Source organism: Aspergillus lucknowensis (assembly GCF_044049455.1).
Source record: "Aspergillus lucknowensis strain CBS 449.75 chromosome Unknown BJX67scaffold_29, whole genome shotgun sequence".
In the NCBI taxonomy this organism is placed as follows: Eukaryota; Fungi; Ascomycota; class Eurotiomycetes; order Eurotiales; family Aspergillaceae; genus Aspergillus; species Aspergillus lucknowensis.
In genome coordinates, this window is record NW_027263573.1 from 263,215 (window position 1) to 288,777 (window position 25,563).

The window sequence follows — 25,563 nt, forward strand, 5'->3', positions numbered from 1 at the left end:
ATGATAAGCGGCTCTGACGTACCACAGCCCACGCACTGTCCTCCTTCGGTACCCCACAAACGAGAATGCTCCCCGACCCCCGGCAAGCCCTCCGACCACAGATCATCAACCTGCGGGCAAGGCCATGAGGTGGTTACAAGTTGCTTAGGATGTCAAGCAAGTCGGCTCTCAAGGAAGTGCGGGCAGCACTCGACTCGAAAAATTTCGAGCTCGCCGCCGACAAAGCCAAAGCTCTTGTGAAGGAACAGCCCAAGAACTATCATGCGTGAGCGAACACTACGTCAGTTTTTAATATCATGCTAAAAGCTCAATTTACAGGAATGTCTTCCTTGGACTTGCGCAAGACAAATTGAATCACAGCGTCGGAGCTGAAAGGGCGTACCTAGCGGCCACTCGCATCAAAGCCGACGACAAAACGGCGTGGCAGGGGCTTATTAGTCTCTATGAGAAACAAGGGGACCAGAAGCTTGAGCAGTATCGAGATGTAATCCTTCATCTTGGTCAGGTTTTTGCCAACCTGTAAGTCGATCGACCACATAACCGTGACAGGCAGCTCGCTGATTGAATTACAGAGACGATAAACATAGATGCCAGGACGCCGTGGACAAATACATCAGCTTTGCGAAGAAGAACGGAAGTCGCCTACAGTATAAGAGGGCCCTTGAGTTACACCTACCGACAAGCCCCCTCTATAGCTTCCTTGAAGGCCGCATACCGAGCCCTGAGCACACCTACTTGCGCCTCATAGAGATTACGGAATCCGAAGAGAGAGAGTTTATAAATCGCGAGATTGGGGAGCGGAGGACTCGCCTCGGTGCGCGTATCGACCAAGTCACACTCGAGGTAAAACGAGAGGCACACAGGCGAAGCGAGCTGGAAGACCTTTATCGTGGGATAGTGAATTGGTCGCACGATGATCAAGTTCGACGGACATACGAAGAAAAATTGCTACAGAGAGCTTACGATGTTCTTGCCGCTCTCCCGGCAAACGAAAAGGACGCGAAGAGAGAGGAGGTGATACAAGCTGCCCGCGATATGGTTATTATTAAACACCCTTTTGAGCTTGCTTGGAAAATTGTCCTAGAATGGCAGGATGTCGAGAACTTTATCGAATGGGACCGGTCGTTTCTCGAAGGTTTCATCGAGTATTTCCCCGAGGATGATCTGACGAAGATTCTCAAGGGGTTTTTGGCTAGTGACATTTCTCCTTACCCCAAAGAGCCCACAAAACCGAATAAACAAGAAACTGAGAAGACCGGGAAGATCGTGAAGGCTGAGAAGGTCGAAAACGGTAATGGAGAAAACAACGAGGTAGCTGCTCAGGACCGCCTCATCATGATGGTGGAAGGTCTCGAAATGGCTTCCACCTCAATTGTCGCACATCGAATTATGGGTGATCTCTACCTGTCTCTTGAGGAGTACGAGAGCGTTGTCGATGTGTGCCGAAAAGGGCTCCAAATCCTCCAGGATGTTGTCAGACGAACAGGGATCAACCTCCAAAACGCCGCCGACACCTTGAACATCGCGCTCGCAAACTCCCTTATTCACTATCAATCTCCTCGAAACCATCCAGAAGCTCGGGGTATTTTCCAGGATATTCTGCAAAGGCGCCCCACGTCGACCAGCTGCCTTCTCGGCATCGGCCTTATTCTCAAGGTCGATGAAGATTATCCCGAAGCTGTCAATTTCCTTGAACGCGCCCTGGAACGGGACCCTTTGAATCTCAAGGTCCGTGGTGAACTGTCATGGTGCAGAGCGCTTAATGGAGATCTCGCATCGGGTCTTTCGGGGCTCCAGGATGTGCTCGATGAACTTCAAGGCCTGAAGCTAGAGAACCGGGAATTTAAGGGTGAGATCCTTTATCGCATTGGCTACTGCCAATGGGAGATCGACCCATCATCATCTGCGCGCAAAGATAGGAGCGGCGCGTACGCTAGTTTCCTTGCGTCGATTCAATCAAGTATAAACTACGCGCCGGCTTATACCAGCTTGGGAATCTATTATGCCGACTACAAGAAGGATAGAACACGAGCACGAAGGTGCTTCCACAAAGCGTTCGAGCTATCCGCGTCGGAAATCGTGGCGGCTGAAAGGCTGGCCAAAGCATTTGCGGATCAGAAAGAGTGGGACCTCGTCGAGGCTGTCTCTCAACGTGTCGTTGACTCAGGCAAGGCTAAACCTGCACCAGGTTCGAAAAGAAAGGGGTACAGCTGGCCGTACGCAGCTCTAGGTACAGTACAAATCAACAAGCAGCAATACCCCAAGAGTATCATTTCGTTCCAAGCAGCTCTGCGGATCACCCTGGGCGATTACCACTCCTGGGTTGGTCTAGGCGAGAGTTATCATAACTCCGGAAGATATATTGCGGCTACAAAGGCATTCGAACACGCTCAGGAGCTGGAACCTATGCTACCCAAACCGGAAAAAGAACAGATATGGTTTGCGCGGTATATGTTGGCGAACGTCAAACGGGAGCTCGGTGAATATGATGATGCTATCAAACGATACGAAGAAGTGTTAAAATTCCGACCCAACGAGCTCGGCGTCACTATTGCCCTTCTTCAGACGCTGACGGAAAGTTCTTGGAAGAGCCTGGACTCCGGGCTTTTTAATGACTGTGCCGAACTTGCCAAAAGAGCCATCATGGTAGCTAAGTCGCTAGCGATTGAGCGGGTGGACATATTCAACTTATGGAAAGGCGTAGGGGATGCATGCACAATTTTTTCTTACGTCAAGTCCAAAGCAGACAAGCTACCGATGGAGGAAATTAGAGGGTTACTTACCACTCAACTTGAACCCTCCGCCCTTGACATTCTGACAGATGTTGACGAAGTGGGCCAAGACTACTTGCCAGAGCTAAAGGATGAGAAGGCCGGGGGGGTATCGAACATCGCGAATAAATGCATGTACGCTTCTATACTCGCATACAAGCGTGCTATACATGTCTCACGACAGGACACCCACGCGCAGGCGGTGTCGTGGTACAATCTTGGATGGGCAGAATACCGATCATACAAATGCACAAGTCCGGCTGGAGACAAAAAGAAGCAATCTCGCGCGTTACTGAAGGCGGCAATGCGTTGTTTTAAAAGGGCCATTGAGTTGGAAGCCGGCAATTCCGAGTTCTGGAACGCTCTCGGGGTGGTGACCACAACCATGAGCCCAAGAGTTGCGCAGCATGCTTTTGTCAGGAGTCTGCACCTGAACGATAGAAGCGCACAAGCTTGGACCAACCTAGGTACTCTTTATCTCATGCACGACGACATCCAGCTTTCCAACGAAGCTTTTACACGAGCACAGTCAACCGATCCAGACTATTCACTCGCATGGGTTGGCCAGGGATTCCTCGCCCTCTTGTTTGGCGATCCACGGGAGGCTCGGGGGTTGTTCGAGCATGCCTTTGATATTTCCCGCTCCTCATCGAAATTACCGAAACAACAATACACTCTTACCTTGTTCGACCATTTAGTCACGGATGCGTCAGCATCAAATGAGCTCTCGCAACTCATCCAGCCATTCTTTACACTTTATCAACTCACAAGCCAAGACCCGCTAGATCTCCCCTTTGTCCATCTCTTCTCTCTCCTCGCCGAGAGAATCAGCGAATTCTCAGACGCAGAATCCAGCCTACGAAGTCTGTGTTCTCACGTCGAAACGGAATATGAGGTGTCTGAATCCGCAGCATCCCTCTCCAAATTCGTGCAAGCTAACGCCGATACGGCTCGCGTCCTTCTAGCACGCCAGGAATTCGGGGAGGCCATAGAAAAGTCGGAGACAGCACTCATGCTATCAGGGGAGGACGACTCGGATAAATTCGAGCCCGAAACATACAAGAACTTGCGCCTGTCTGCACACTTGACAGCCGGTCTGGCGCATTACTACATGAGAGCCATGGACAACGCAATTGACATGTTCCGTGATGCCCTTCACGAAGCAGATAACGCGCCAGACGTTGTCTGCCTCCTTGCGCAAGTGTTATGGGCGAAGGGCGGAGAAGAAGAGAGGTCGGTTGCTCGACAGCAGTTGTTTGAATGCGTAGAAGCCCATCCAGGTCATGTTGGAGCAGTCACACTTTTAGGCGCTATTGCTCTTCTTGACGACGACAAAGACGTTATCGAGGCTGTTGAGTCTGACATCCAGAACATGATAACAAGAGACGATATTGAAATCCATGAAAGAGCGAGGCTTGTCAAGCTCTTGACTGCGATATCATTATGCGTTGCTGATGATTCTGGAGTCCCGGAAGAAACGAGGCGTGTTGGGGAAGCCGCTGCGGCGGTGATGAGGGCACCCTACGACCCTCAAGGCTGGATGGAGTTGTCTGCGTCCGCTCAAGAGCCCTACCCCGCGGAGATGGCCGTCAAGACGGCTCTGCGGAGTGTTCCTCCCCAGAGTAACCTTGACGCGACCGATTTGTCCACCGCATACGCACAAACCGGAAAGGCTAGTGATGCATTAAGGGCGATCATGGTCGCGCCATGGATGCAGAGCGGCTGGCAGGAACTAAGCCATGTAGTCTCTTCGACTACGTGAGCCCTGCATCTGCAGCACAGAGTATAGAAACTAAACCAGGAAAACACCGCATTAGAAATGAATGATAGCGTTGGAGCTCCATAACTTACCACACGTGCCATTATTTCATGATCCTATGTGCCTCCGCCTGTCCCATTAATCTTTTCCAATAACCTTTCCTTCCTCCCAGTTTTCCAGGCCTGGTCCATAGCCTCGATCTTCCCTCCAAGCAACGTAACATTCTCCGGCGTCAACAAAACCATTCCCCTCGCCACAGTCGAATCCCTTAAGAGCAACTTCGCCCCGATAGACAACCTCCCAATAGCGAACCCAGTTATTTTCTTCATCTCAATACCCATAACCCTGGTGCCCTTTGCATCTTGAAGAACCAATCGATGCGGACCACCACTCTCGTTCGCATCCGCATCCATACCAGCGTTTGTACAAGCGGCAGTGGCCCTATTCCCACTGCCAGTTGCCCCGCCCTGGTCTTCATCACCACCGATATTCACCGTTCGGACGATCTCGCGTCCTCGTACTGTCTCACCGCGTTCCACACGCTCAATGGCTTCTATCTGGCTCCAGGCGCTGGTGCCGATGTCTTCAATGTCGAGGACCTGGACAGGGATGCAGCCTGGTAGACGTCGTTCTTGGACGTTGGGGTCGGCGATGTCGACAGGGAGAATGGTAGCATTTCGTGACGCGAGAGATTCGCGGAAATCCGAGGTGAGGATTCGAAAGAGTGCTGTTCGCGTCAGGGCTGGGAGGGGGGTATTGCGTTGAGCGGTGCTGGACGAGGAGAGGAAATTGTCTAGCCAGGGTTGGGAAACTGGGAGGGATTTTGTGCGAAGGAGTTCGGTTGCTATTTGGTCTTTGAGATTTGCCATTATATTGGAGTTCTAGGCTCTTGCAGACACGACATGGTTGTTGTCGAAGCCAGGAAGAAAAATAATCGAGCTTGTCGGGGCAAAAATAAATTCCGCGGAAGCAAATCTGGGGAAGCACCAATCCTCCCCAACTCACCTCTGGCTTCTCGTCTTCCACCACGTCGGACGCATTTTCTAATTCTTCAGCACAATCATCCTTCTTTTCTCAGAATGTCCACCCTCTCGTCTCCTCGGCCCTCGATCGCCTCATCCCGAGCACACTCCCCAACACCTGCCTCATCGCGCCGCCCATCCCTCGACGCCCTTAACACCTCTATCGGCGGGAGCCTCAGCGCAGCATCGACCCCATCAACGGCTCGAGCCGTCTCTCCGTCCCTCCATCCCCGTCGCAACCGTGCCGCCCTTCGAGATTACTACAACCTCAAGCCCACCGATGCCGCTTCCAATGCCCGATCCCGCAGCGTACCCCGACACACCGACGCCGGCGACCTCTCAAACCCGTCCGTCGTAGTAACAGGGACAGAACTCGACAGTCCCGACTTCGACCCACAGCGCTACGTCAACAATCTCCTCGCTACAAACTCACTCTCTACGATCCTGAAGGCGGAGAATACACTTGTCGGCGATATTCGCACCCTCGATGGCGAACGCAAGGCATTGGTGTACGATAACTATTCGAAGTTGATTCGCGCCGTTGAGACGATTGGGAAGATGAGGAAGAGTATGGATGAGCGCGGAGCCCCATTGACGATGACGAAGACGATGGGCCCTGCTATTGCGTATGTGGCGGAGACTGCAGGAGGTCTGATCCAAGAGGGAGAGGAGCTGAGGAGGCGGACGAGGGAGGCTAACGCCAATGCGGTGGAAGACTCAAAAGCTAAGGCAGCGGAGAGGGAGACGGTCAAATGGGTTCTTGCCGCGCCAAAGAGGCTAGAGGAGCTTGTTGCGGATGGCGAGAGGGAAGAGGCTGAGAAAGATTGGAGTGAGGTGCGTAGACTCCTTGAGAAGTGGCAGGGGGTTAAAGGTGTGGCGGAAGTCCGGGAGGCTTGCGAGAAGGTCATGGAGGAGGAAGAAGCTGCATGAAGATTCCGAGTGGGTATTGAATATCGCGTCGACGAACCGAATCTAGCAAGAAGCCATGCCAAAAGGGCCGTCCTCGTCAACCCCGGCCGCCTCGCTGGGCGCCATCCCAGCTCCCTCCAGTGACTACACCAACTGTAGTTCAAAGCTGCTCCCGCAGGACACTTTGGGAGCTAGAGGCACACCAGTTTCTCGGAGGTTAGGCTCGTCGCATTGTGATTCGCGCGAGGCATAAGAAAATCGCCGCAGGGTATGGAATATACGGGTGTAAAGGCCGATAGCCATCCAAGGCCATCTCATTATGCCGATATCATGAATCATTAATACACAAATCAAGGGCTCGTTAGACTTTCCCAGCAAGCACATCCGCGCTCGAAAACAGAGTCGGTTTCAATCCATACTTGTTCTTCGACATGATATCCAAGTAGGTGAGCACATCGCACTTGTAGTATATTGGCCGCTCGCCCTTTTTTACCAAGCCCAACTCCACCAATCTTCTCAGCACGCGTTTGATATCCTGTCGATCTTCGTAGTCCCTGGTATACACAGCAATCAGCCGACTCCGGCCCTGTCCATCGTTGGTGGCCACCTTCGCCGCAATGCCCAGCTGTCCCCGCATTGTAGCATCCGCGACGGGACGCCAGTAGGAGTCCACACAGTCATCAGAGATAAACATCATCCACTTCCCTGTCACTGTATTTGTATCCCGCGCCAGGGAAAAGAGATGTTGCTCGAGCTCGCGCTGCAAGGGTGCCAACTTCCTAGATAGCGCAATCTTACTTCCACCCTCGCGGTCATTTTCGTACCGCAAGCGTGCTTCTTGGTTCTCATAGGCGTCTAGCGCCTCCCGCCCCTTCCTCTCAAGCCCCGGAACGTCGTCCTTCAACTCCGAAGCGTATCTGGTATGGATGTAGATCCATGGTCCGACGGTCTCTGCCCTTGTGGTTGACGGTGGCAGGCGCGCAAGAAAGGCAGAGCTCGACTCCCCTTGGCCGGGCTTATTTCGGGGCAAGCGCGGTGGGATGTCGACTTCCATCAGAATAGGAGACATTTCCTTTCCTGTTGGCTGCTTGTTCCGTTGCTGTTCCATATTCTGAATTGTTGAGAGGAGGTGAGGGTGGACTGTTGTCCAGTACGGTTCTGGATCGAACCGGGATGCCCGTCTCTCCAATCGTGTGGTTTCTTCTTCGTCGCCTGTCACGCTGTCAGACACCGGGCTTTCTCGGAGTTTATCTGAAAAGCGTACCGTAGAAGCTTGAATCGTCAGATAAAATGTCATCAGGCTTGAGATCCGCCATACTGAAGACGGGCCGAGGAAGACGACGAAGTTTCCATCAGGAATTGGTGTTTTCGCGCTCGTGGGTGTCTATTATTTCTTTCTCTGAAACTCCATCACAAAGAGCTTTGTAGAAACCGCTCGGCCTCATCTGTTTCTTCTCTGGCCTTAATTCTCAGGTATCGAAGCGTGAACGATCCATCTCTCTCTCCTGACCCGACATCAAGGACCATTTTCTCCAGGTTTGGTGAAGCACAATCATCGGATTTCGCGGATATTGGGTCCTCCGAGTCGGTCCTTGGTCAGTCACTCCATCGGATACAACCAGTGATCAGCTTGAAGCATGTCCAAATTAACCGTTGACTCATGCCGAGCTCTGGGCGACCTCCTCTCCACAAACCTCGCCAATGATATATAGCGACTTACGAAATGACGAGTAACGATGGTGGAACCGTGAGTCAAGGAGAGGCGATCCGCTCCCCAGGCATCAACAGTGATGATGTCCGACACGCAGCCAAGCGTCAACTGTGGACATCCAGGGGTATCTGGATCTCATCCAAACCCATCGACCTTGCATCAAGGATGATATCCTGACAAAATTGGGAACGCGACCAAACGGATATAAAGCAGCTCAACACGCCCTCTCACTTGTCGCCAAGCAGAGCTTCTGAAATCCATGCGACCAAGATGTCTGCCCCATTCACCAAGTTCCCTTCCACCGCGAAAATAACGCCATGCCCATTTCGCATTGCGATTCCGGACGAACAACTCTCCGAGCTCAAGACGCTGATCAAACTCTCCAAGGTCGGCCCTCAAACGTATGAGAACCTTCAGCAAGACCGCCGGTTTGGCGTTACACACGAGTGGATCAGTGCAAGAAGAGAGGAGTGGTTGAACAAGTTTGACTGGTACGAGCCAATTTTCCATTCGAGGAGCGATCTATTAACCGTTGCAGGCGAGCAACTGAAGCTCATGTCAACAGCTTCCCTCAATATACCACCGAGATTGAGGGCTTGACAATTCATTTCGCTGCTCTGTTTTCCGAAAAGCCAGATGCGATTCCAATCGTACTGCTTCATGGATGGCCCGGTATGTTCGGTCTCGTCATGTTTGACCAGCTATTCATTCCATGAATGTAGGAAGCTACTTCGAGTTCCTTCCATTGCTGCAACTATATCGGGACCAGTTCGCTCCTAATACTTTGCCGTATCACCTGATTGTCCCATCACTTCCCGGCTATGTCTTCTCGTCTGGGCCTCCACTTGACAAGAACTGGGGCAACGCCGATTCTGCCCGTATCATCGACCAGCTAATGCAGGGTCTCGGTGTTGGGGGCGGGTATGTGGCCCAAGGAGGTGATATTGGGAGTACGGTGGCGAGACTCCTAGGTTCGGGATACGACGGTTGCAAAGGTAAGCAAAGCCGTTGATAAGAGCTTTATCCTAGCTCCGGATACTGACTATCCCCAGCGGTTCATTGTAAGTTCACAACGTTACCACGATCAGTATTACATTAACAATAAAGTGAATTTCTGCCCAATTCCCTCTTCGCCACCAGGCGCCTCCGAGCAAAGCCTCAGCGAGTTGGAGAAGCGCGGACTGGAGCTCTGGAAGACATTCCTTAGCACAGGCAGAGCATACGCCCTGGAACATGCTACCAGGCCCGCTACAATCGGTCATGTATTAGCTTCCAGCCCCCTCGCATTGCTTGCCTGGTAACTCCGCACTTCTTGCCTTCCCCGGTGTCAACCCTTGTGTCTAATAAAGTACAGGCTCGGAGAGAAGTATCTAGAGTGGCCGGACTCTCCATTCTCATCGGAGACAATCCTAGAGCTCGTCACGTTATACTGGTTAACGGATTCCTTTCCAAGGGCGTGCTATCCGTACCGTGAAGTAGGCTCCCCAACGGGGACTAATCCGTCGATTCCAAAGTGCTAATGGAGCCCAGATTCATCCCGATGCGACACATCGCATGATGACGAAGACTTACATCCACAAGCCGCTCGGGTTCTCGTACTTCCCCAAAGAGCTGATGCCCGTGCCCAAGTCGTGGATTGAGAAGACCGGAAATCTCGTCTACTTCAACCAGCACACAGAGGTAAGACTGCCAGGCATCTTTTCGGCTCCCCGTAGCTCACATGCACGCACCAGGGCGGGCATTTCGCAGCTCTCGAGCGACCAAAGGAAATAAAGGAGGACCTGGAGAAATTTATATCGCTGGTTTGGCCTGGAGCTCAGTCGAGTTAATCGCTGTTGCCTTATATATGGACTCGGGAAGGATCTATCTTCAATATATTTCAGGCTTTTCAGACCGTCGTTGTAGATGTGATTGAACCGCCAAGACTCCCACGACGTGGACCGGAGTCTCAGACCATTCTCGGCTTTATATTTCTGCATCCACAACTATATTCTTTCTCCCTTCCAAGTCTTCGTCCAGCCTTTGAATCACTCCTCTGTGTATAGTCTAATGGCCTTGGGATGGCTCTCCAATACCCCGCATCAAAAACAACAGTCTACCTCGATCAACCACCCAGCTGCCTCCAATTCTGCCCTGCATCGCCAAACAACTTCGTCTTAGGCACATACCTCCTCTCGGAAACAAAAACCCAGCCAAAAACCCTAGACATCGATGATCCAGACCAAGAACCCTCAGAAACAATCCAACAGTCCAAAACCGGCTCCCTTCAATTATGGAACTTGGATCCAGCTAGCAACGCACTGTACCTGCTCCCCACCAACATAATTAAATTGTAGCATAAACGATAAGAACCATCTAACGACGACCATAGAACCCAGCTGTCAAGAACTGCCCTGCCACACGCAGTCTTCGACCTACACTTCCACCCGCGCAACCCCACTCTCCTGGGTATCGCGACGAGCGCCGCCTCGGTCTCCCTGTTCTCTGTTTCAGACGAGACGGGTCTCACACATCTGCTAACCTACCCCGTCCATGAGGACCCTTCAATCCCCGCGCTGTTCCTCGCGTGGACGCCGGAGAACTGGCTCCCCGGCTCTAGGGATGGATTTGCAGTGACCTTTTCGGATGGACGGACGGGGGTCTTTGGTCTCAATAGCGCCGCTACGAGAGGCGGTCGAGATGGAGATGGAGATGGAGATGGAGCTATTACGGAACTTGGATCATTCGACGCAAAGCCGCCGGTAGAGGTATGGTTTGTTGCGCTCGCTTCATTCCCACATTCCCAGCATGGCTCCCCGGAGCCCAAGAAGCAGATATACACCCCCTACCTCTTCACAGGCAATGACTTCGGCTCCTTGCACACCCGGCGCTTCGCAGACATTACCATCCCCGAAGACGAAACTCCAGACCACGACCACGACCACGACCGAGACGACGTCGTCCCCCTCCCCTCACCAGTCCTCAGCGCAGACGACAAAGCCCGCCACCACACCGCAGGCGTAACCGCCATCCTCCCGCTTCCGATTCCGCTAATACAAGAGCAGCAGCATCCGGCGATGAACGCCGGAGACCCGCTCCTCCTAACGGGGAGCTACGATGAGGTTCTCCGTGTTTATCATGCGGTGCGCGGGGGGAGGGTTATTGGGGAGAGGGGGCTGGGTGGGGGTGTTTGGCGGCTACAGCTTCTACACACCATTCCTCCTCCTACCGCCACTACGGCTGAGGGGGAGGGAGAGGCGGGGAAGTGGACATTCCTGGTGCTTGCTACTTGCATGCATGGCGGAACGAGGGTTGTTAGGGTTGTTGTTACTGCAGCTGCTGGTGCTGGGGGAGAACCTCGGGCTGAAATTGAGGTTTTGGCGGAGTTCACGGAGCACGAGAGTATGAATTATGCGTCGGATGTTTGGAGGCCGGGTTCGGCTTCCGGTGTTGATGAGGGCGTTGGGAAGGAGGGATCGGAGCTGCGTGTTGTCTCGAGTAGTTTCTACGATAAGAGGCTGTGTGTTTGGACACTCAAGGTATAACCTAGATCTTTATGATCAGGGTCATGAAGGAACCAAATCAAGAACCGTATATTGCCAGCCAGCGCTCAAAGATGCAAAGTCTGTGTACAATCCGGAAACGAAGTGAAAATTGTAGATCTAAACAATCGTCTCTAGTTCCCGGGCATACCCAATCGCATTCTCGATGATTGTGCTGCTAGCCGTGAGGATATCCTTCTCCGAGCGCGTCGCAGCCTCCGGCTCAACAGGGAAGTATATCCGTCCGTCACGAAGGACCCACCCGCGCTGCTGGGCGAATTCCATAACCGCACCTTCGGACTCGAGGAAGAGGAGGTTCTTGGCGTTGGATATCGGGAGGGACGGGTAAGCTCTCTCAGAGCAATCTGCAATTTCACTGCGGATGGTTCCGACCAGCACCTAGCAAACCAGTTAGTCCGTCATTCCCGCACAAGAATATGACTCCAATCGACGGGGACGGGGGCCAACGTACATTCGAAAACAGCGCAAAATCCTCCGAAGGGACTCGTTCCGAGTTCGTCTCCAGCCACACTTTATCGTAGCTCCCCTCCATCAGGTTCCTCTCCAGATCAACCGGATACTTAATAAACGGATCGTCTTCAACCGACTTCCCATTCAGACTAGCCTCCTCAACAAGACCCTCCAGCACGGTATGGAAGCTCGTGCTATCCCCCGAGCTCAGCAAAAGCAGTAGATAAAGTCCCGTAATCTTGCTGCGCTGGCTGTTCTTAGTGTCAATTTTCTTGGCACTCGTGGCATCTCGCTCTAGGTCGTAGAAGGGTTGTAACTGCTGGTAGTATCGAGTGAAGGAGTGTGCGTCGGTTTGTCGAATGGCGCCTAGGGCTCCGAGCTCGAGGACCTCGCGTGCTAGGGCGACGAGCTCAGGAGCTGTGGAGGGAGTCGGGATCAGGGCATTCTGGAGAAGGAGGGTGCGCTTTGCGCGGCTGAGGAGGTCATTTGCGGCGTCGAACTGCTTCCGGTTGACGGCGTTGTTGAGGTTGGAGACGAGCGATCTTAGTTCGCCGGCCATGGTGTTCCGGGGTCCGAGACGGGGGTAGAAGCAAAAATCTGGAGTACTAGGGACTGGTTCAAAGAGATGAGAGAATTGAGAAGGAGAAGAGTATTTGATGGGTATAAGCTGGGATGGTTGGTGCTGGAGCTTCACTTTGGGATTCCAACACCTTCGCCGCATCGGTCTTGGCATTGACAGTCACGTGTTAGAAGGATTGTGCTGGAACACAGGCGTGCCTCCACCAAGGACGTTTATGCTCGTTCAATGTACATGTTCTATTAATAATATCAACCTCTAAAGAATCATAATGTCGTGACAGGCAGAATGCTGGGATGGATAAGAGTTAAAATATTCGCTCCGTGCTTGGCTCTGGCCAGTCCACCTTCTCGCAGTCGTGAGCCTTTTTGAACTCTTGGATGCTCTCTACATCCCAGCCCGCCAGCCAACGTCTGTCTTGCGAGTGGTCATCTACGTCTGGTTCGGCGAAGTGTCCAAGACTAATGGTGCGCACCAGCCGACACTTCTTCTGGTGATAGGTGAATTGGAGGCATTCCGAGTGCTCGTGGCACGCTGCCTTACAAGACTCAAATGAATCGTTGTCTTCGGCCTTCGGAGGATCGAAAGCATCGTGGTCTGCATTATTCCAATCTTCGCGAACGGGAGTATTGGCAAAGTCGAAGAAATCGACGACGTCGGAATACAAGATTGGGCGTTGTAGATCATCGCCACTTTCCAATCTCTTTTGTGCCCATTTCCACAATTCTACGGAATTGAACGGGTCGCTCTTATGGAAGCTGACGGCAGGCTGGCACCAGTAGGCCCTTCCTAGAGGTGTGTTGTGGAGAGGGCCAGGGTTGAACATCGGCCACAACCCAGCTATTTGGACGTCTCTTTGAGCCGCAACCCAGCCCAGGACCGAGTCTCCACAGCAGTCCTCTCGGACCATATCTTGGTACTTGGTGATCAAAAGCTGCGATTCTTGTTCCGACCCGCCTTCAGCGCTGCCCGGTCGATCCTCTCGAAGCAGATTTTCCATCGCGGCCGTCGAGAGTACAATTCCTGACCCTCCATAAACGAAGAATGTTGGTATTGGAGCCCACCGGGTCCCCAGTGGCCTGCCTGGGGTCGGAGATCCCATGTATAAAGGGTCGACCCATTTGTAGCGGTCCAGAAGCTGCACCAGATTATCCCAGAGTATCAACGTGTCCGTCTCCATAAACACGTACCACTTGGCATTCGGGTTCTGGGCGTAGGCGTATTCGACCATGGAAAGAAATTTGTATCGGTCCAGCTTCCAGCCTGCTTGGGTGGGTGCTAGCTCGTTGTCCCAGTAGTAATGATATTCTCGTTGCCGCTGGTACGTCCGAAAGTCTTCTTTGGAGAGAACGTGGATCACGTCTGCGAGTACATCATGACTGTGGAAAGGACCAAGCATCTGGCCCATATCTGAGACGACGAGAAGATTCGGAATGCATACTGTGACCCCATGGATGTGGGACCGTAGTCGATCTTGGGACTCGGCTCCCCCGATCTTCAGAGTCACTTGTATACCATCCTGCGCGAAGGCACTTGCCGGGAACTTGTCACAATCAGGAGGGGATTCCGGCTCGTTGTCCTTGGGGGGCGGGTCTGGACGAGGTGGTCGCCGCGGACGGCCATTTTGCGGTTGTGGAATTGTTTTCTCCCAATCGAACTCTGGCGACCGAGTGTGAAGCACATACGCCCACTGAGATATTACCACAATGAGTGCACCAAGTATCAAAACCTGGCAGATCAACCGCAATGACTTCGGAAAGGCTAACCGCCCGGGCGCCATCGTAGGGGTGAAGAATGCTTCAAATGGAAATGGCGTTCATCGATTGCTGAAAGCTCTCGCTTCGACCGCAGAGAAGAAAATAAGGATAAAAATCAGTGACGTTGTCAAGCAATAGCCGCGAGGGCTCGGAATTAAAGAAAAAGTTGGAGTGTGAGTTTCATTCAGCCAAAGAAATGCGATCGGTTGGTTGGGAGTCGCACGGTGTCCCCTGGACAAGGGGGGGATCAGAGATGGGAGGCAAACATCAGAGGCGCTCCTGCGAATTTGGCCCCGCATGGATTGGTCGATCGACCAAAGCAACCGGAACGACGACGTAAGAGCTCAAGAAGAGGGTTCTTGGCCACGAAGACCCTCCGGAGAGCCTCACAGTCCACGGTTGACGTTGGAGTCTTGCTCGAGGAGGTCTTATGCGACAACCTCGACCAATCTACGGCCTCGAACTTGAACAACCTACGCTTGCGGTTCATAATTGGCCTGAGCCTCGAAACGCACAAAATCTCCGACCTCGGCACTCAACCCTCGAGGCGTCATTGAATTTCGCGGCTTCTGGAGGGAAGAATTGACTGGCCCAAGCCGCTAAAATTTCATGTCGCAAGATTCCTGGAAACTGGGAGAATAGCCGCCTGGTATGATTGGCTGATTCGGATGGGGGCGAAAATGCTCCCGCGGGTTCTTGGCGCTCCAAGCTCATGTCCCAACTTGGCCAAGTCCTTGGCCGGGAGACAGCCTCCTCTCTTGTATACAAGCACCACTTCCCAGATGTACTCCGAGGAGGACCTCGGAATCCAACTAGAGAGCATTTATTCTATTGGAAGACTGATTGCACCAACCATCAAGCAGCGAATGGCTCTCTGGGCGCCTACTGGGGCGGGTGTTCCTCAGGCCTCCGCATTCACTCAAGTGAGGCAGGCTCGCGCAATTGGAATGGTATTTTAACTTCCTTTGTCCTCGACACGCTGGGTCTTCGACATCTTTGTGCCCTCGCGATTTATTGATGCCCGATTGAGTTCCAAACAGCTGGCTGAAAATGCATCCCCTCCTCTTCAATATCTACGATCTAGTGTTATTTGAACCGCGAGCGAGACCGACCACTGAGGAGCCTGATTATAGGAGGAAGCTAATTATAAAATGAGGCGGAGAATGCGAGGTTCTTCCCCAGGCTGACACTCCACGCTGCACCTGTCTTTTTTTTTGCCACCGTAAAACTAGTTGCTGCATTGTCCTAGCATCGCATCAAGTTAAGAATGTACAAACATTAGATTACACTGTCCAAACACAGGAGAGGATTTCCAGCAAACCCAAGCGGAACCAGGACCTTCGAAACCCTCGTGAGACAAACACCAAGTAGCCCAAAAGTCCCCGAAAGTAAACATAGAAGATCACAAACAGCTCATAAATCACTTGCTACTTTGACGAGGGTATTGTAGAAGGGAGTTCCTAAGCCCGTGACCGGATCCCAGCCTGGAGTTGCGTTCCAGCTGGCGTAAGGTACCTCTGCCCCAAATTCGCCAAGGCATCCCCTTGAGCCTCCCTCAACGATGTCAGTAAAGCCAGTTTGGTTCAGAGAATACAGCCACGGGTTGAGAAACCCCAGCCTTGGCTTGCCCTCGCTCAATCTCGCTGCGTTCAGTCGGGAGACGATGGCTGCGAACACGGGGGCGGAAGCACTGGAGATAATGTGAGTATGATAAGATACAGAGTACGAGCGGGCCACATACCTGGTCCCACCGGTTTTGTACGTCTCGCCATGATCTACAATGAGATAGTTGTTGGCCTGAGCGGCTACGTCGGGGATGCCTCTTCCAGCTGGATTATATAGTCCATCCCACTTGCTGCCGAGCTTTGTCAAATAGCCACCGACACTGGCGTCTTGGTAGACCGGACGTGGAAATCGATCCGAGAACCCGCCTCCCGAAAAATCAATGGCTTTCTCCGGATTGGTACCGTATGTACCGCCTACCGACGTGACGAAAGGGCATGATGCAGGGAATATGGGCTGAAATCTTGTCATGTTAGTACCATCATTGGTTAAACATGACCCCCCAACACCATCGTCGCCGCTGCTGAAGATGACGGACACACCGCGAGCCCCAAGCTGAGCAAACAAATTGCATGTCGCATCGGAATAAGGTTCTGGGACGGTCTGCTCATCCTCACCGTACGAAGTTGTAAGAACAGCAGGCAGATCCTCATCCGGGAGGTTGAGAAGATAATGGAGCTGCTCAAGGTAGGGCTCGTTGGTTGACTCGTCCTCACTCGATTCGCCTACTTCAGGTAAAAACGGGGCGGTTCCTGCGGTAGTGTAATACGTCGCCAGCGGGCTGTATGCAAGCGATATAGCATATTCAACATCCAAGCTGGCTTCGGAGCTACCGATTGAAGAGTTTTGGAGATTGAGGCCTCCATTTATCGATACGACGGTGAAATTGGTAGCCGTCCTGTTTGGCGCATAGGTCTGCATGAACTGGTGAAAATCACTATAGCGAGCATACTGCTCTAAATAACCCGATATTCCAAGCCTATTGCGAGGATCTGGTTCGGCACTTGTATCATAAAGTCCGTACAGTTCACGGAGGCAGTCAGGAGTCACTAAGCTTGTGCAGTTGGAGGTCAGGTCGTCAAACGTCGCAGCAACCGGTTCGAAAATTGGCCGCGCCATTTGCGCTGCCGGCTGTTCAAAACGCGTTGTTGGCTGAATTAGCTGAATATAAGGACGAATGTCCCGCGGCACCGAGTAACTAAGCGTTCTAATCGTGTGTCTATGGGTTTTGCGGTGGAAGTACCGATGGAACTTTGTTCGCAATAACGACTCTGCTCGAGACACAGGCATCGTCACTTCAATCCAGTTCCCATGGCTGTCTATAGCCTCCGAAGGTATATCCTCTGAGCCAATCCAAGACAGAATCTGCTCCATCGTGTGGTTCGATGGACGCAGAAATGCTCTAACATCGTCACGTTTCATGTGTTGTCCGTAGCTGTGATGTCCAGGTGTTGACATATCAAGAAGCATTTGCTCGAGTTCAGTCGCTTTCTCCTGACGAATTGCAATGCGAAATTTAATCTTCTTAAATGGGAGCGGCGCAGGACCCCGAAGCCAGCCATCAGGTGCTTTCTGCAGCTGTTCAACGGTTACGTAGGTAGCGTCGGCAGACACGATGGGAAGAAAGCAGCAGACGATGAGGGAAATCGTCCCCACAGAAAAAGCGAGTGAAACCATAGAGATGTTTGTATAGCTTTTGCGGATAGCGTGCGCGAAATCCAGACGAAGGGCCGGGAATACGAAGGGGTGTCGGGGAATTTCTATCACGGAGAATACACCCCTGGCAGCGCTTCTCCACTCACCACGCGTTCCCTGGTTCGATATTGGGCGATATCTGCCTTTCCCATTTCTCTCATGTAAGACTGACCCGGAGATTGAAGATCCGGTTCAAGAAGCCAAAGATCCAGAGCTCACCCGGCTCGGCAGCTGTACTTGACGCTCGCTGGTCAATTTCCTCAAGATAAAGCCGGGGCCGCGACGCGGCATCGTCAACTGGTTCCTCCTCCCCTGGGGGAGGAATGTGACATGAGTGGCAATACGGCTGTGTCCGACATGTTGGATAATCCTCCATGCAGAACAGCGATAGAAATCCTGAGTCGGCGCTTGAAGCTACCTCCGGCCAATGACTGTTGCGATCAACAAGCGTCTTCTCTCTTCGTAAAAGAGCTCCCTGCTGTCCAAATTGTTCAGAAGAATGCCACTTAGGTCACTGGATTCTGCACATCCCCAGGGCTCTTTGTTGTCTGCCATTGACAGAAAGTGAAATCCATGTTATTGAGACCCGAAAGGAGGAACAGGATGAGGCGCATCAGCCAATGATAATCCGCAAACAGATCCCACAGGATTCTTCCTTTGAACAAAGTATGGCGCTAACCTTAAATGGAAAGCGCAGTCTGTGCCCGCCGGCCCAGCCCACGGGCGCTGGAGCACTGGAGCCCCGATCCACGGCACCTACCCAATCAGGAAGTCATAGTTCTGGCACGCCTTTGCCATCATGATGCTTTTATAGCACGAGGATTGGCTCGAGGAACGCGTCCTGTCAGAAAGCCTTCAGTATGCAGTACCAGGAGGGCAGAAGGGCCAAGGCGGTGGCATCAACTGAGAGCAGAAGATGCCGGTCTGGAATTTCTCAGGAGTGGAGCTTCAGAGTCATAATTCCTCCAGGGCTGCAGAAGGGGCCGGCTTTGTCGCACCAGTATTGATGGCTAACACGAGACTAGTTCGAGTGTCAAGCCCGAGCAGCTTGCATACCCGATTTTCAGGGGAGAATGACATGCATATAACAATCCTATTCAGCAGGATACTTGATAAGGTGCTGACTGGGAAGCAGTCTCTTCTATTTCATGTACTCACAGGGCTTCAATAGCTCAATCATTAGTACTTGAGCTCTGCATATTATCACAGCTACCAGGAACAACTACTGGGATGAGTAACCCAGAATGCTCACAAAAAAGTCATCGGAACCCATGATCAGCGACAGTTCGGAGGTTGTGGGGTTGTTTTCCTAACGGCGGCAAGGCAGGGTTATACCTATTTGCGAGTATTGCCAGAATTACTCATGGAACACTCTCTCCTCTCCTGGCAGTGCACAACTCCCGGCTTCCAGAACTCTCTGGAGGGGCAGAGGGAGGTTCCGGCTTGCAGTGATGATCGCCAAGTATTCCTTTTTTTCTGGCAGTTATCCGTCAGGCTGACATTTGTGCCAATCGCAGGCCCGAAGCGACATGCTCGGGTAAGACAAAAACGCAGGCCTGCATCAGCTGAAAGCGCGATTGTCCAACACCTTGCAGGAAGAGACCAAATAGTCGGGCGCTTAGCCCGATGCTTTCCCCTCGTCACCTGGCGAGTCCGGGGCGACGTCGCATCTTCCTTTCTTACTCCTTCGCTCCGAGAAAATTTTTATTGTCTGGCTCTTCTTGTCTTCATCCTACGTGAATATTTTCATTCTTCACCCGTCTGCCTCCGGCATAAGGGGGAATTGCATGGACTCGATTTGTTTTGATGCTCGAGGACTCCTCTCTTTGTTTTCTCCATGTCACATCCGTTGGTGGCAGCAGTGTGGGAACAGCTAGGCCGTCGGGATCTCGAGAATATCCTTCATGAAATTATCGGAGAGCACACGGCGACTATCGCTGTTTGTGGAGGGCAACATGGCAGCGCCTCAGACATGGAATCCCTAACACGGTCCGTGTTATGGATACAGAGCCTGTTCAATATGCAACGAATGTACCTTCAGGGCCTGGAGACTATGCGAGACTGCCATCCCTACTTCGTTCCTTATCTGCTATCATCGGAGATTGTCTACTCCACCCTGGTATATATGACAAAAGTCAAGATGGATCTGTTCCCCTGCGCCAAACCAACGCCCGCCGAGCTTTTGAGGTACCGATACCTCATGGCGCACACGTTCCTTGTGGGCATTCGACTCCTTATCCTGCGTGGCGAGCCCCTCAGTCCAGAATCAAAATTCAGGTTAGAACGGGCGATGCGATCGGCGTGGGAGCACCCAGATCTTTCAAACTCAGAGCGTTTCCTAATTAACGACCTCCTCCCAAAAGCAATCGCCAGTATAGGGTCAGCGGATCTATTCCGGGCACAGCAATCGCTACTCAAATCCAGCAAATCGTATCTTGCTGTTTTTACTTCAGGAATTGTGTGTATCCTGACATTTATGATATCCTCGACATTCGCTAATCTTCTTTGCAGTACCCATTTCCCGGTGCCCCAGAAACCCTCGTCACAGACCTTTTGACCGCTGTCATTAAAAACAACAGCGATCAACTGACGTCGTTTTACCTCTTATTCGATCTTTTGTGGGCAGCTGAGTCCGCGTCCATTCAATGTCACATTGATCGTCGTCGAATCTCCCAGGAGCAAGGGTATACCAGTGCTGCTGCATTAAAAGTCGATGAGGCCTTTAACCAGACCCAAGAAAACCGGACAAAGCTGGCGAGGACATTATTGGCGGCATATGATGATGAGTTCAATACGCCATCTCTGCAGGTCCTCGCAACAGTTGTTTTGAGTCAAACCACGGGTGAGCATCCTCCGGTTCAGACCAGGAGGATCAGAGACGCTTGGAGTCAGCTTGCGTCTTCAAGAGAGTCCACAGACTCAGCCCTAGGGGACCTGATGAGATGGCTTGTTAACCGCAGGGTCCAGATGTGGGATTGCAATGGAGAATTGGAGGCCATTTCTCACGACTACCAACAGCATCTAACGCAATGGCTGCATAGCGCATCATTCGCGGCGTCCAGCCACCAGTCCCAAACTAAGCCGAGGACTACAGGTGCCGTATATGTCGTCAACTGTCCTGCAGTACACCCAGTTCCCGAGGCATTGTTGGACCTGCAGCTGAAGATTACAGATGAAAAGGCACATGAAGTAGGAAAATACCTTTCTCTCTTTTCTTTCTCTCAAACGATTGCTCGTTTCATGGCGCCGTTTGACTAACTTACCTGAAGCAATTACAAGAAAAGTCGCGATTTCTGACCATGGACACACTGTGTCCCCTATGTCCCGGAAGCGTCAAGATACAGCATGCTCGAATGATTGAACCTCTGGAACAAGTTTCAGATGCCCTCAATGTTACTGAGTCGGAGAGTAGTGGACGGTACTCGTTGCCGGATTTGACATCTAGAAATACGACTTCGCGTTCAAGCTCGAGGACGAACTCTACAGACCAAATAATATCGCGCGTGGGCTCAGTTGAAATCTTAAAAAGTCCAGCATCGCCAATTTCGCAAAGCCTTTCCTTCTTCAAATTGTCGAGCAGAAGTCAATCACCAACCACTTCCGAAACCACAAGCCCACAGCTTTCTCGTCCTAGGACGAGTCAGTCGCCAGAGAAGCAATTAATTCGATCATTATCAAAAGATCTGAAAAACGCGACGCTCTCCCTAACAGGGAGTACATCTCTCTTCAGGAGGGGTTCCTCAAAAGGGCACCATCTTCCTCACCAAACTAGATTCTGCTTCTCGACATCAGGGCAGAGCCTTCTGTTTTGGGAAGCAGGGAGCAGCTGGATAATGCGATTTGAGCTTAGAACCGCGGATGAGGAAAGACCTAAGGGACATCGTTACGATGTAGCCGGCGTCCAATATACCGCAGCTGGCCATCAGCGATGTACTGTAATTGCGTCTGCTGGAGAGGTAATATGAATTCGATTCTATACAGAACCATGATATACTGACACGCAAATAGCACTATGAGCTTTTGGTATTCCGTGGCAAGGGCATCACTCCTGAAGCGTACGTGACCATCGAAACGCAACAGCAGGCTTTACCCATTACGTGTATGGTCATGTCCCGAGATGATCGATATGTGGCATTTACTCTAAAGGACCAAATTCGGGTGTACGAATTAGGTGCCAGTGGTATTCGAGAGATTTGCCTCGGAGGGAAAACTGACCACCAAGCCGGCGCAGATTATATATCTCCGGTGAAAGCACATATCAAAAGCAGCACCGGAGCGGAGACGACGACTGAAGAAGAGAATATTAGCCAAGTAGTCATTGCAAGAAAACTTCAGTTCTCTGTTGACGGAAAACATTTCATTATCGCGACACACCTTGGAGATCAGTATGTCTATGTGGATGTTTGGAATTGCATCGAACAGCAATGGACTCTTGATGCGGATAGTTCAAAATATTTCAAGCTTCCACCTGTAGGTCACCTACGGGAATTTCCCCTCAGATTAAGATCGCTAATTGCATCCAGTGGACTACTGATGATGGGAACCTTACCAGCATCTACTATGACCACTTCAACCAAACCATTGTCCTCACAGCTTTCCTTGCGAGGGAGTATCCGATTTCATTTTCTATTTCCCCCGGCTCCATCACCAGCAGCACGTTAAGTCCGCGGATTGTACATGCAGCCCAATCACCTTCAGGCTCGCGGTTCGTGATGGCGAATGGATTGAAGCAGATATATCTCTGCGACTCAACAGCTACCGGGTCGCTCATACCGACGAAAATGAAAAAGGCTGCCTCAAAAATAAGCCCTTCAGCGTTCCGGCCCGGCCAGATTGCTTTATCTTTCCCGGAAGAGAACAAAGTGGTTGCATTCTGGGCGAAGGAGGGGAAACTAGTGCTCAGGACAATCAGTTTACATACTGGTGGCGAGGTCATCAGCGACTGTGATCTGCGGTTGGAATTCGATCGTTTAGTAGTTGAGCGTCCGCCAGCAAACGACTTCCACAGGCGGCGACACCAGCCATCGTCGCTATCACGACAGATCAACATAGAAGTAGGAGGGTTCCAATCTTTAACAAGGCCCAATCTGCCGGAGCTATCGGCTCCATGACGGGCCAGGTCACTGTGGATTGGCAAGGTTCGCGGTCTGCCGTCGGTATAACACAATCAAGTTATTATCTCAATGACCATTATACCAGCCACCAAGCGTATTGGTACCCTTCGACATTCATGAAAAAAGTTGCAAGAGGACCATTGTGGGAGCCACATGCTGAGAATTGGTATAGAACATAAGTCTAAGTGAGATACGTGTTCCTCAACAATTCGTCTCCGTGGCGTAGCTGGTTAGCGCATCCGGCTGTTAACTACCTGATACCGGGAGGTCGTCAGTTCGATCCTGACCGGGGACGACTTCTTTTTTCTATTCATTTGCAAGCCAATTGCCGCGCGGGGTTGGTGATGGTCGGCCGACGTCATCCGTCTTGGGCTCCACTGAGCAGATCACAAAGTTGGGGATCCGATTCCTCTGGCTTTTTTCCTGTAGAAAAAGCGCCCGAACATTTTTGGTCTTTCTCTTTCTTACGAGAGGTGAGCATTACTTTCTTCTGAATGCCTGACGAGCTCCCCTGATCTGTTTCGAGGGCTTTCAGCTTTGTTCACCCATCTTGCGGATCCATGACAAGCGCGTCCCTCATTCTGCGGAGTATGATTGAGCTTTCTCTTTCTTGTTTCTGGGCCGTCTGCTAACCGAATAAACTTGCCTCCTTAAGGATATTATTCCCATGGGAACCTCTTCTTCAGGGCAGCATAATATTGTCTTGTCGTTGTGCCTCAGCGGACCAAACCCACTTTGCGTCTACGTCATCAACGCCTACCCCCCCCCTTCTGGACCCTCCTCGGCTTACCATCTGTGCGGACTGCTTTTTGTAGTATACAGCACGGGCAATACCATAATCTAGCGACCGATTCATCGTCTCCATCATGTCCCATGCCGAATTCGAGCAAATCCGTCGGCCGTCCGTGTCCGAAAACCAGACGATTCAAAAGTCTGAAATACCATTGAAGGAACGGTTTTTTCGCTACTTCCAACATGAAATCACTGGTATGACCTGGCTGACCTTCTGTGCTATGTTCTCACTGCCAGAGTTTGTCTGACATCCGTTATCCTTACTCGTAGCCTTACAGGGACAGATGGATAAACTCGCGGATACCTCGCTGGTAGGAGGAGAACGAACGGATGCAACAGATCACTGCTTAGCTGGCATTGCGCGGCTATCCAACGAAGTGAAGGACGCTGCCAGTTATATCCCCACATATGACCAGCGGATATATGCTGAAGTACGTTTTGTTCCCGACAATTCAACTAGACTGTGAGCTGACGTTGTTCGTAGGCTATCAAAGCTCTCCAGGACAAATTAGCTGAAACTCGGGCTGCAGTCGAGCCGCGCCCAAAATTCAGCTTCAAAAACAAGAAAAACTCCCCTAGTGCCTTCATTTCACTCCCAGACGCGGCAGATGTGATGAGTCAAGGCCAGCTTGGAGTCCCTGGATATCCATCTCCTGGAGTCTCCTCTATCGGCTCCTCAACTGCGGCGACACCAAACTGTCCCAACAGCCCACTGAATGAACCAGATAAACAACTGCAGTACCTCCGGCCAGGTGTTGTCCCAACCTCCGTCCCCAAAATAACCCTGGACAATATTTCCGAGGGCCTGAAAAGAGACGAGCGAAGGACTCCTTTCGCAGCGACTCACGTAACCTCAGTGACAGTAAACGACCACGAAGGACTCCATATCATGCTCCCAGCCTCAGGTTCCTCCGCAGCGGTCCCAGCATCCGTAACCTGCATGGACCGCTGTGTCGTCGACATGTCCATCCCTACAGCCAACGGGAAGCCCTACGCTAGTCTCATGATCAAGACGGTCACAGACAGTTTACTCCTCTGCGGCCAGATTGATGGCCCCGCACATGTTACGGGCGTTCGCAATAGCATCATCGTCGTAAATTGTCGGCAATTCCGCATGCACGACTGCAGGAATGTAGACGTATATCTCAGCTCCTCCAGTAACCCGATAATCGAGGACTGCACTGATATTCGATTTGGTCGGATTCCAAGGGCATATGTATGTCTTCCCAATCTCCCAACCGTACTTGACCTTCCGATTCTTCCCGAGCATGCTGACGGTCGTAACAGCACGCACTCGACCACGACCGCCTTGATACGGAAGACCGCTGGAGCCTGGTCGAGGACTTTAAATGGATAAAATCAGAGCCAAGCCCCAATTGGAGCTTACTGGGACAAGACGCTGGTGTTCCGGAGGAGGTCTGGACGGAGATTGTGCCGGGGGGGCCTGGTTGGTCGTCGGATGAGATCTTACGTGCGGTGAATATTCTTAAGTCTTGAGGTGGGCCATGGTTCTGCCCCGATTTCTTGATTTTCGCGCAAGTTTTTGTGGTTATACATGAGATATTGCGCTGATAGGTAGGATTCGGGCATTTTGACACGGACGTTGGTTGATTTGTTTGCGTTGTGGATGATTTATTTGTGTGTCTCTGGTAGTGAGGGAGACGATGCTATATAGCATGGATTATGGGCGGCTTGGGTTGATGCTAGGGTTACTGCATCGGATTGGATTTGGTTTTTGGCGTATTATCAACTGGCTGAATCTCCTCGATGTTGATATTTTACGAGCCAGGGCATTTTGAGACCCCGTTCTACTGTCGCGCCTACAAAGCTAGGTGTACTATGCTATTGTGACTCCGTTGGCGTTACTGCGTGGCGTCAATCTATTCTTGTATTTTGAACAG

The 25,563-nt window shown here is 51.8% G+C and overlaps 11 protein-coding genes and 1 non-coding gene across 12 annotated transcripts; 7 read left to right on the top strand and 5 right to left on the bottom strand.

The window, feature by feature from the left end:
- Positions 1–149: 149 nt before the first annotated feature.
- On the top strand, positions 150–4,533 carry BJX67DRAFT_382522 (SKI complex subunit tetratricopeptide repeat protein SKI3; the record flags this gene model as incomplete). Its single annotated transcript, XM_071033256.1, has 3 exons — positions 150–265; positions 319–519; positions 573–4,533. The coding sequence occupies 3 exons, from the start codon at positions 150–152 to the stop codon at positions 4,531–4,533; spliced, it is 4,278 nt and encodes a 1,425-aa protein (XP_070884818.1).
- Positions 4,534–4,646: 113 nt separating this feature from the next.
- BJX67DRAFT_382523 (OB fold domain-containing protein) lies at positions 4,647–5,399 on the bottom strand (the record flags this gene model as incomplete). The annotated part of the gene is made up of 1 exon (XM_071033257.1): positions 4,647–5,399. The coding sequence occupies one exon, from the start codon at positions 5,397–5,399 to the stop codon at positions 4,647–4,649; it is 753 nt and encodes a 250-aa protein (XP_070884819.1).
- A 210-nt stretch (positions 5,400–5,609) lies between these two features.
- Positions 5,610–6,482, top strand: BJX67DRAFT_382524 (Vps51/Vps67-domain-containing protein; the record flags this gene model as incomplete). The annotated part of the gene is made up of 1 exon (XM_071033258.1): positions 5,610–6,482. One exon carries the CDS (start codon positions 5,610–5,612, stop codon positions 6,480–6,482), a length of 873 nt encoding a protein of 290 aa, XP_070884820.1.
- Positions 6,483–6,822: 340 nt separating this feature from the next.
- BJX67DRAFT_382525 (DUF1917 domain-containing protein) lies at positions 6,823–7,777 on the bottom strand (the record flags this gene model as incomplete). The annotated part of the gene is made up of 2 exons (XM_071033259.1): positions 6,823–7,673; positions 7,726–7,777. 2 exons carry the CDS (start codon positions 7,775–7,777, stop codon positions 6,823–6,825), a joined length of 903 nt encoding a protein of 300 aa, XP_070884821.1.
- Positions 7,778–8,442: 665 nt separating this feature from the next.
- On the top strand, positions 8,443–10,001 carry BJX67DRAFT_382526 (epoxide hydrolase family protein; the record flags this gene model as incomplete). Its single annotated transcript, XM_071033260.1, has 8 exons — positions 8,443–8,663; positions 8,711–8,844; positions 8,895–9,167; positions 9,225–9,233; positions 9,280–9,469; positions 9,527–9,647; positions 9,703–9,852; positions 9,906–10,001. 8 exons carry the CDS (start codon positions 8,443–8,445, stop codon positions 9,999–10,001), a joined length of 1,194 nt encoding a protein of 397 aa, XP_070884822.1.
- Positions 10,002–10,089: 88 nt separating this feature from the next.
- On the top strand, positions 10,090–11,778 carry BJX67DRAFT_157055 (uncharacterized protein). Its single transcript, XM_071024875.1, has 2 exons — positions 10,090–10,474; positions 10,544–11,778. The coding sequence occupies exons 1-2, from the start codon at positions 10,233–10,235 to the stop codon at positions 11,694–11,696; spliced, it is 1,395 nt and encodes a 464-aa protein (XP_070884823.1). The 5' UTR covers positions 10,090–10,232; the 3' UTR covers positions 11,697–11,778.
- Positions 11,779–11,813: 35 nt separating this feature from the next.
- On the bottom strand, positions 11,814–12,723 carry rpnL (proteasome regulatory particle lid subunit rpnL; the record flags this gene model as incomplete). The annotated part of the gene is made up of 2 exons (XM_071033261.1): positions 11,814–12,092; positions 12,166–12,723. 2 exons carry the CDS (start codon positions 12,721–12,723, stop codon positions 11,814–11,816), a joined length of 837 nt encoding a protein of 278 aa, XP_070884824.1.
- Positions 12,724–12,879: 156 nt separating this feature from the next.
- On the bottom strand, positions 12,880–14,658 carry BJX67DRAFT_157002 (glycosyltransferase family 31 protein). The gene has a single exon (XM_071024874.1). The coding sequence runs from the start codon at positions 14,519–14,521 to the stop codon at positions 13,049–13,051; it is 1,473 nt and encodes a 490-aa protein (XP_070884825.1). The 5' UTR covers positions 14,522–14,658; the 3' UTR covers positions 12,880–13,048.
- A 1,253-nt stretch (positions 14,659–15,911) lies between these two features.
- BJX67DRAFT_382530 (S53 family peptidase) lies at positions 15,912–17,738 on the bottom strand (the record flags this gene model as incomplete). The annotated part of the gene is made up of 2 exons (XM_071033262.1): positions 15,912–16,188; positions 16,240–17,738. 2 exons carry the CDS (start codon positions 17,736–17,738, stop codon positions 15,912–15,914), a joined length of 1,776 nt encoding a protein of 591 aa, XP_070884826.1.
- A 1,397-nt stretch (positions 17,739–19,135) lies between these two features.
- Positions 19,136–23,045, top strand: BJX67DRAFT_357522 (uncharacterized protein). Its single transcript, XM_071029498.1, has 5 exons — positions 19,136–20,214; positions 20,268–20,945; positions 21,026–21,712; positions 21,765–22,226; positions 22,280–23,045. Exons 1-5 carry the CDS (start codon positions 19,594–19,596, stop codon positions 22,865–22,867), a joined length of 3,036 nt encoding a protein of 1,011 aa, XP_070884827.1. The 5' UTR covers positions 19,136–19,593; the 3' UTR covers positions 22,868–23,045.
- A 36-nt stretch (positions 23,046–23,081) lies between these two features.
- On the top strand, positions 23,082–23,165 carry BJX67DRAFT_t64. The gene has a single exon. It is a non-coding gene; the product is annotated as a tRNA-Asn (tRNA).
- Positions 23,166–23,585: 420 nt separating this feature from the next.
- BJX67DRAFT_157167 (putative tubulin-specific chaperone c) lies at positions 23,586–25,520 on the top strand. The gene is made up of 4 exons (XM_071024877.1): positions 23,586–23,857; positions 23,933–24,093; positions 24,147–24,878; positions 24,950–25,520. The coding sequence occupies exons 1-4, from the start codon at positions 23,737–23,739 to the stop codon at positions 25,157–25,159; spliced, it is 1,224 nt and encodes a 407-aa protein (XP_070884828.1). The 5' UTR covers positions 23,586–23,736; the 3' UTR covers positions 25,160–25,520.
- Positions 25,521–25,563: the final 43 nt, after the last annotated feature.

What these genes read in the sequence shown, in the direction of transcription:
- BJX67DRAFT_157055 (XM_071024875.1), top strand. Translation starts at nt 10,233, where the DNA reads ATGGCTCTCCAATACCCCGCATCAAAAACAACAGTCTACCTCGATCAA. An exon ending in GATCCAGCTAGCAACGCACT is followed by an intron (nt 10,475 to 10,543) that starts GTACCTGCTCCC and finishes CGACGACCATAG; the next exon opens with AACCCAGCTGTCAAGAACTG.
- BJX67DRAFT_157002 (XM_071024874.1), bottom strand. Translation starts at nt 14,521, where the DNA reads ATGGCGCCCGGGCGGTTAGCCTTTCCGAAGTCATTGCGGTTGATCTGC.
- BJX67DRAFT_357522 (XM_071029498.1), top strand. Translation starts at nt 19,594, where the DNA reads ATGTCACATCCGTTGGTGGCAGCAGTGTGGGAACAGCTAGGCCGTCGG. An exon ending in CTGTTTTTACTTCAGGAATT is followed by an intron (nt 20,215 to 20,267) that starts GTGTGTATCCTG and finishes TCTTCTTTGCAG; the next exon opens with TACCCATTTCCCGGTGCCCC. An exon ending in AATATTTCAAGCTTCCACCT is followed by an intron (nt 22,227 to 22,279) that starts GTAGGTCACCTA and finishes AATTGCATCCAG; the next exon opens with TGGACTACTGATGATGGGAA.
- BJX67DRAFT_157167 (XM_071024877.1), top strand. Translation starts at nt 23,737, where the DNA reads ATGTCCCATGCCGAATTCGAGCAAATCCGTCGGCCGTCCGTGTCCGAA. An exon ending in CTTCCAACATGAAATCACTG is followed by an intron (nt 23,858 to 23,932) that starts GTATGACCTGGC and finishes CCTTACTCGTAG; the next exon opens with CCTTACAGGGACAGATGGAT. An exon ending in ACCAGCGGATATATGCTGAA is followed by an intron (nt 24,094 to 24,146) that starts GTACGTTTTGTT and finishes CGTTGTTCGTAG; the next exon opens with GCTATCAAAGCTCTCCAGGA.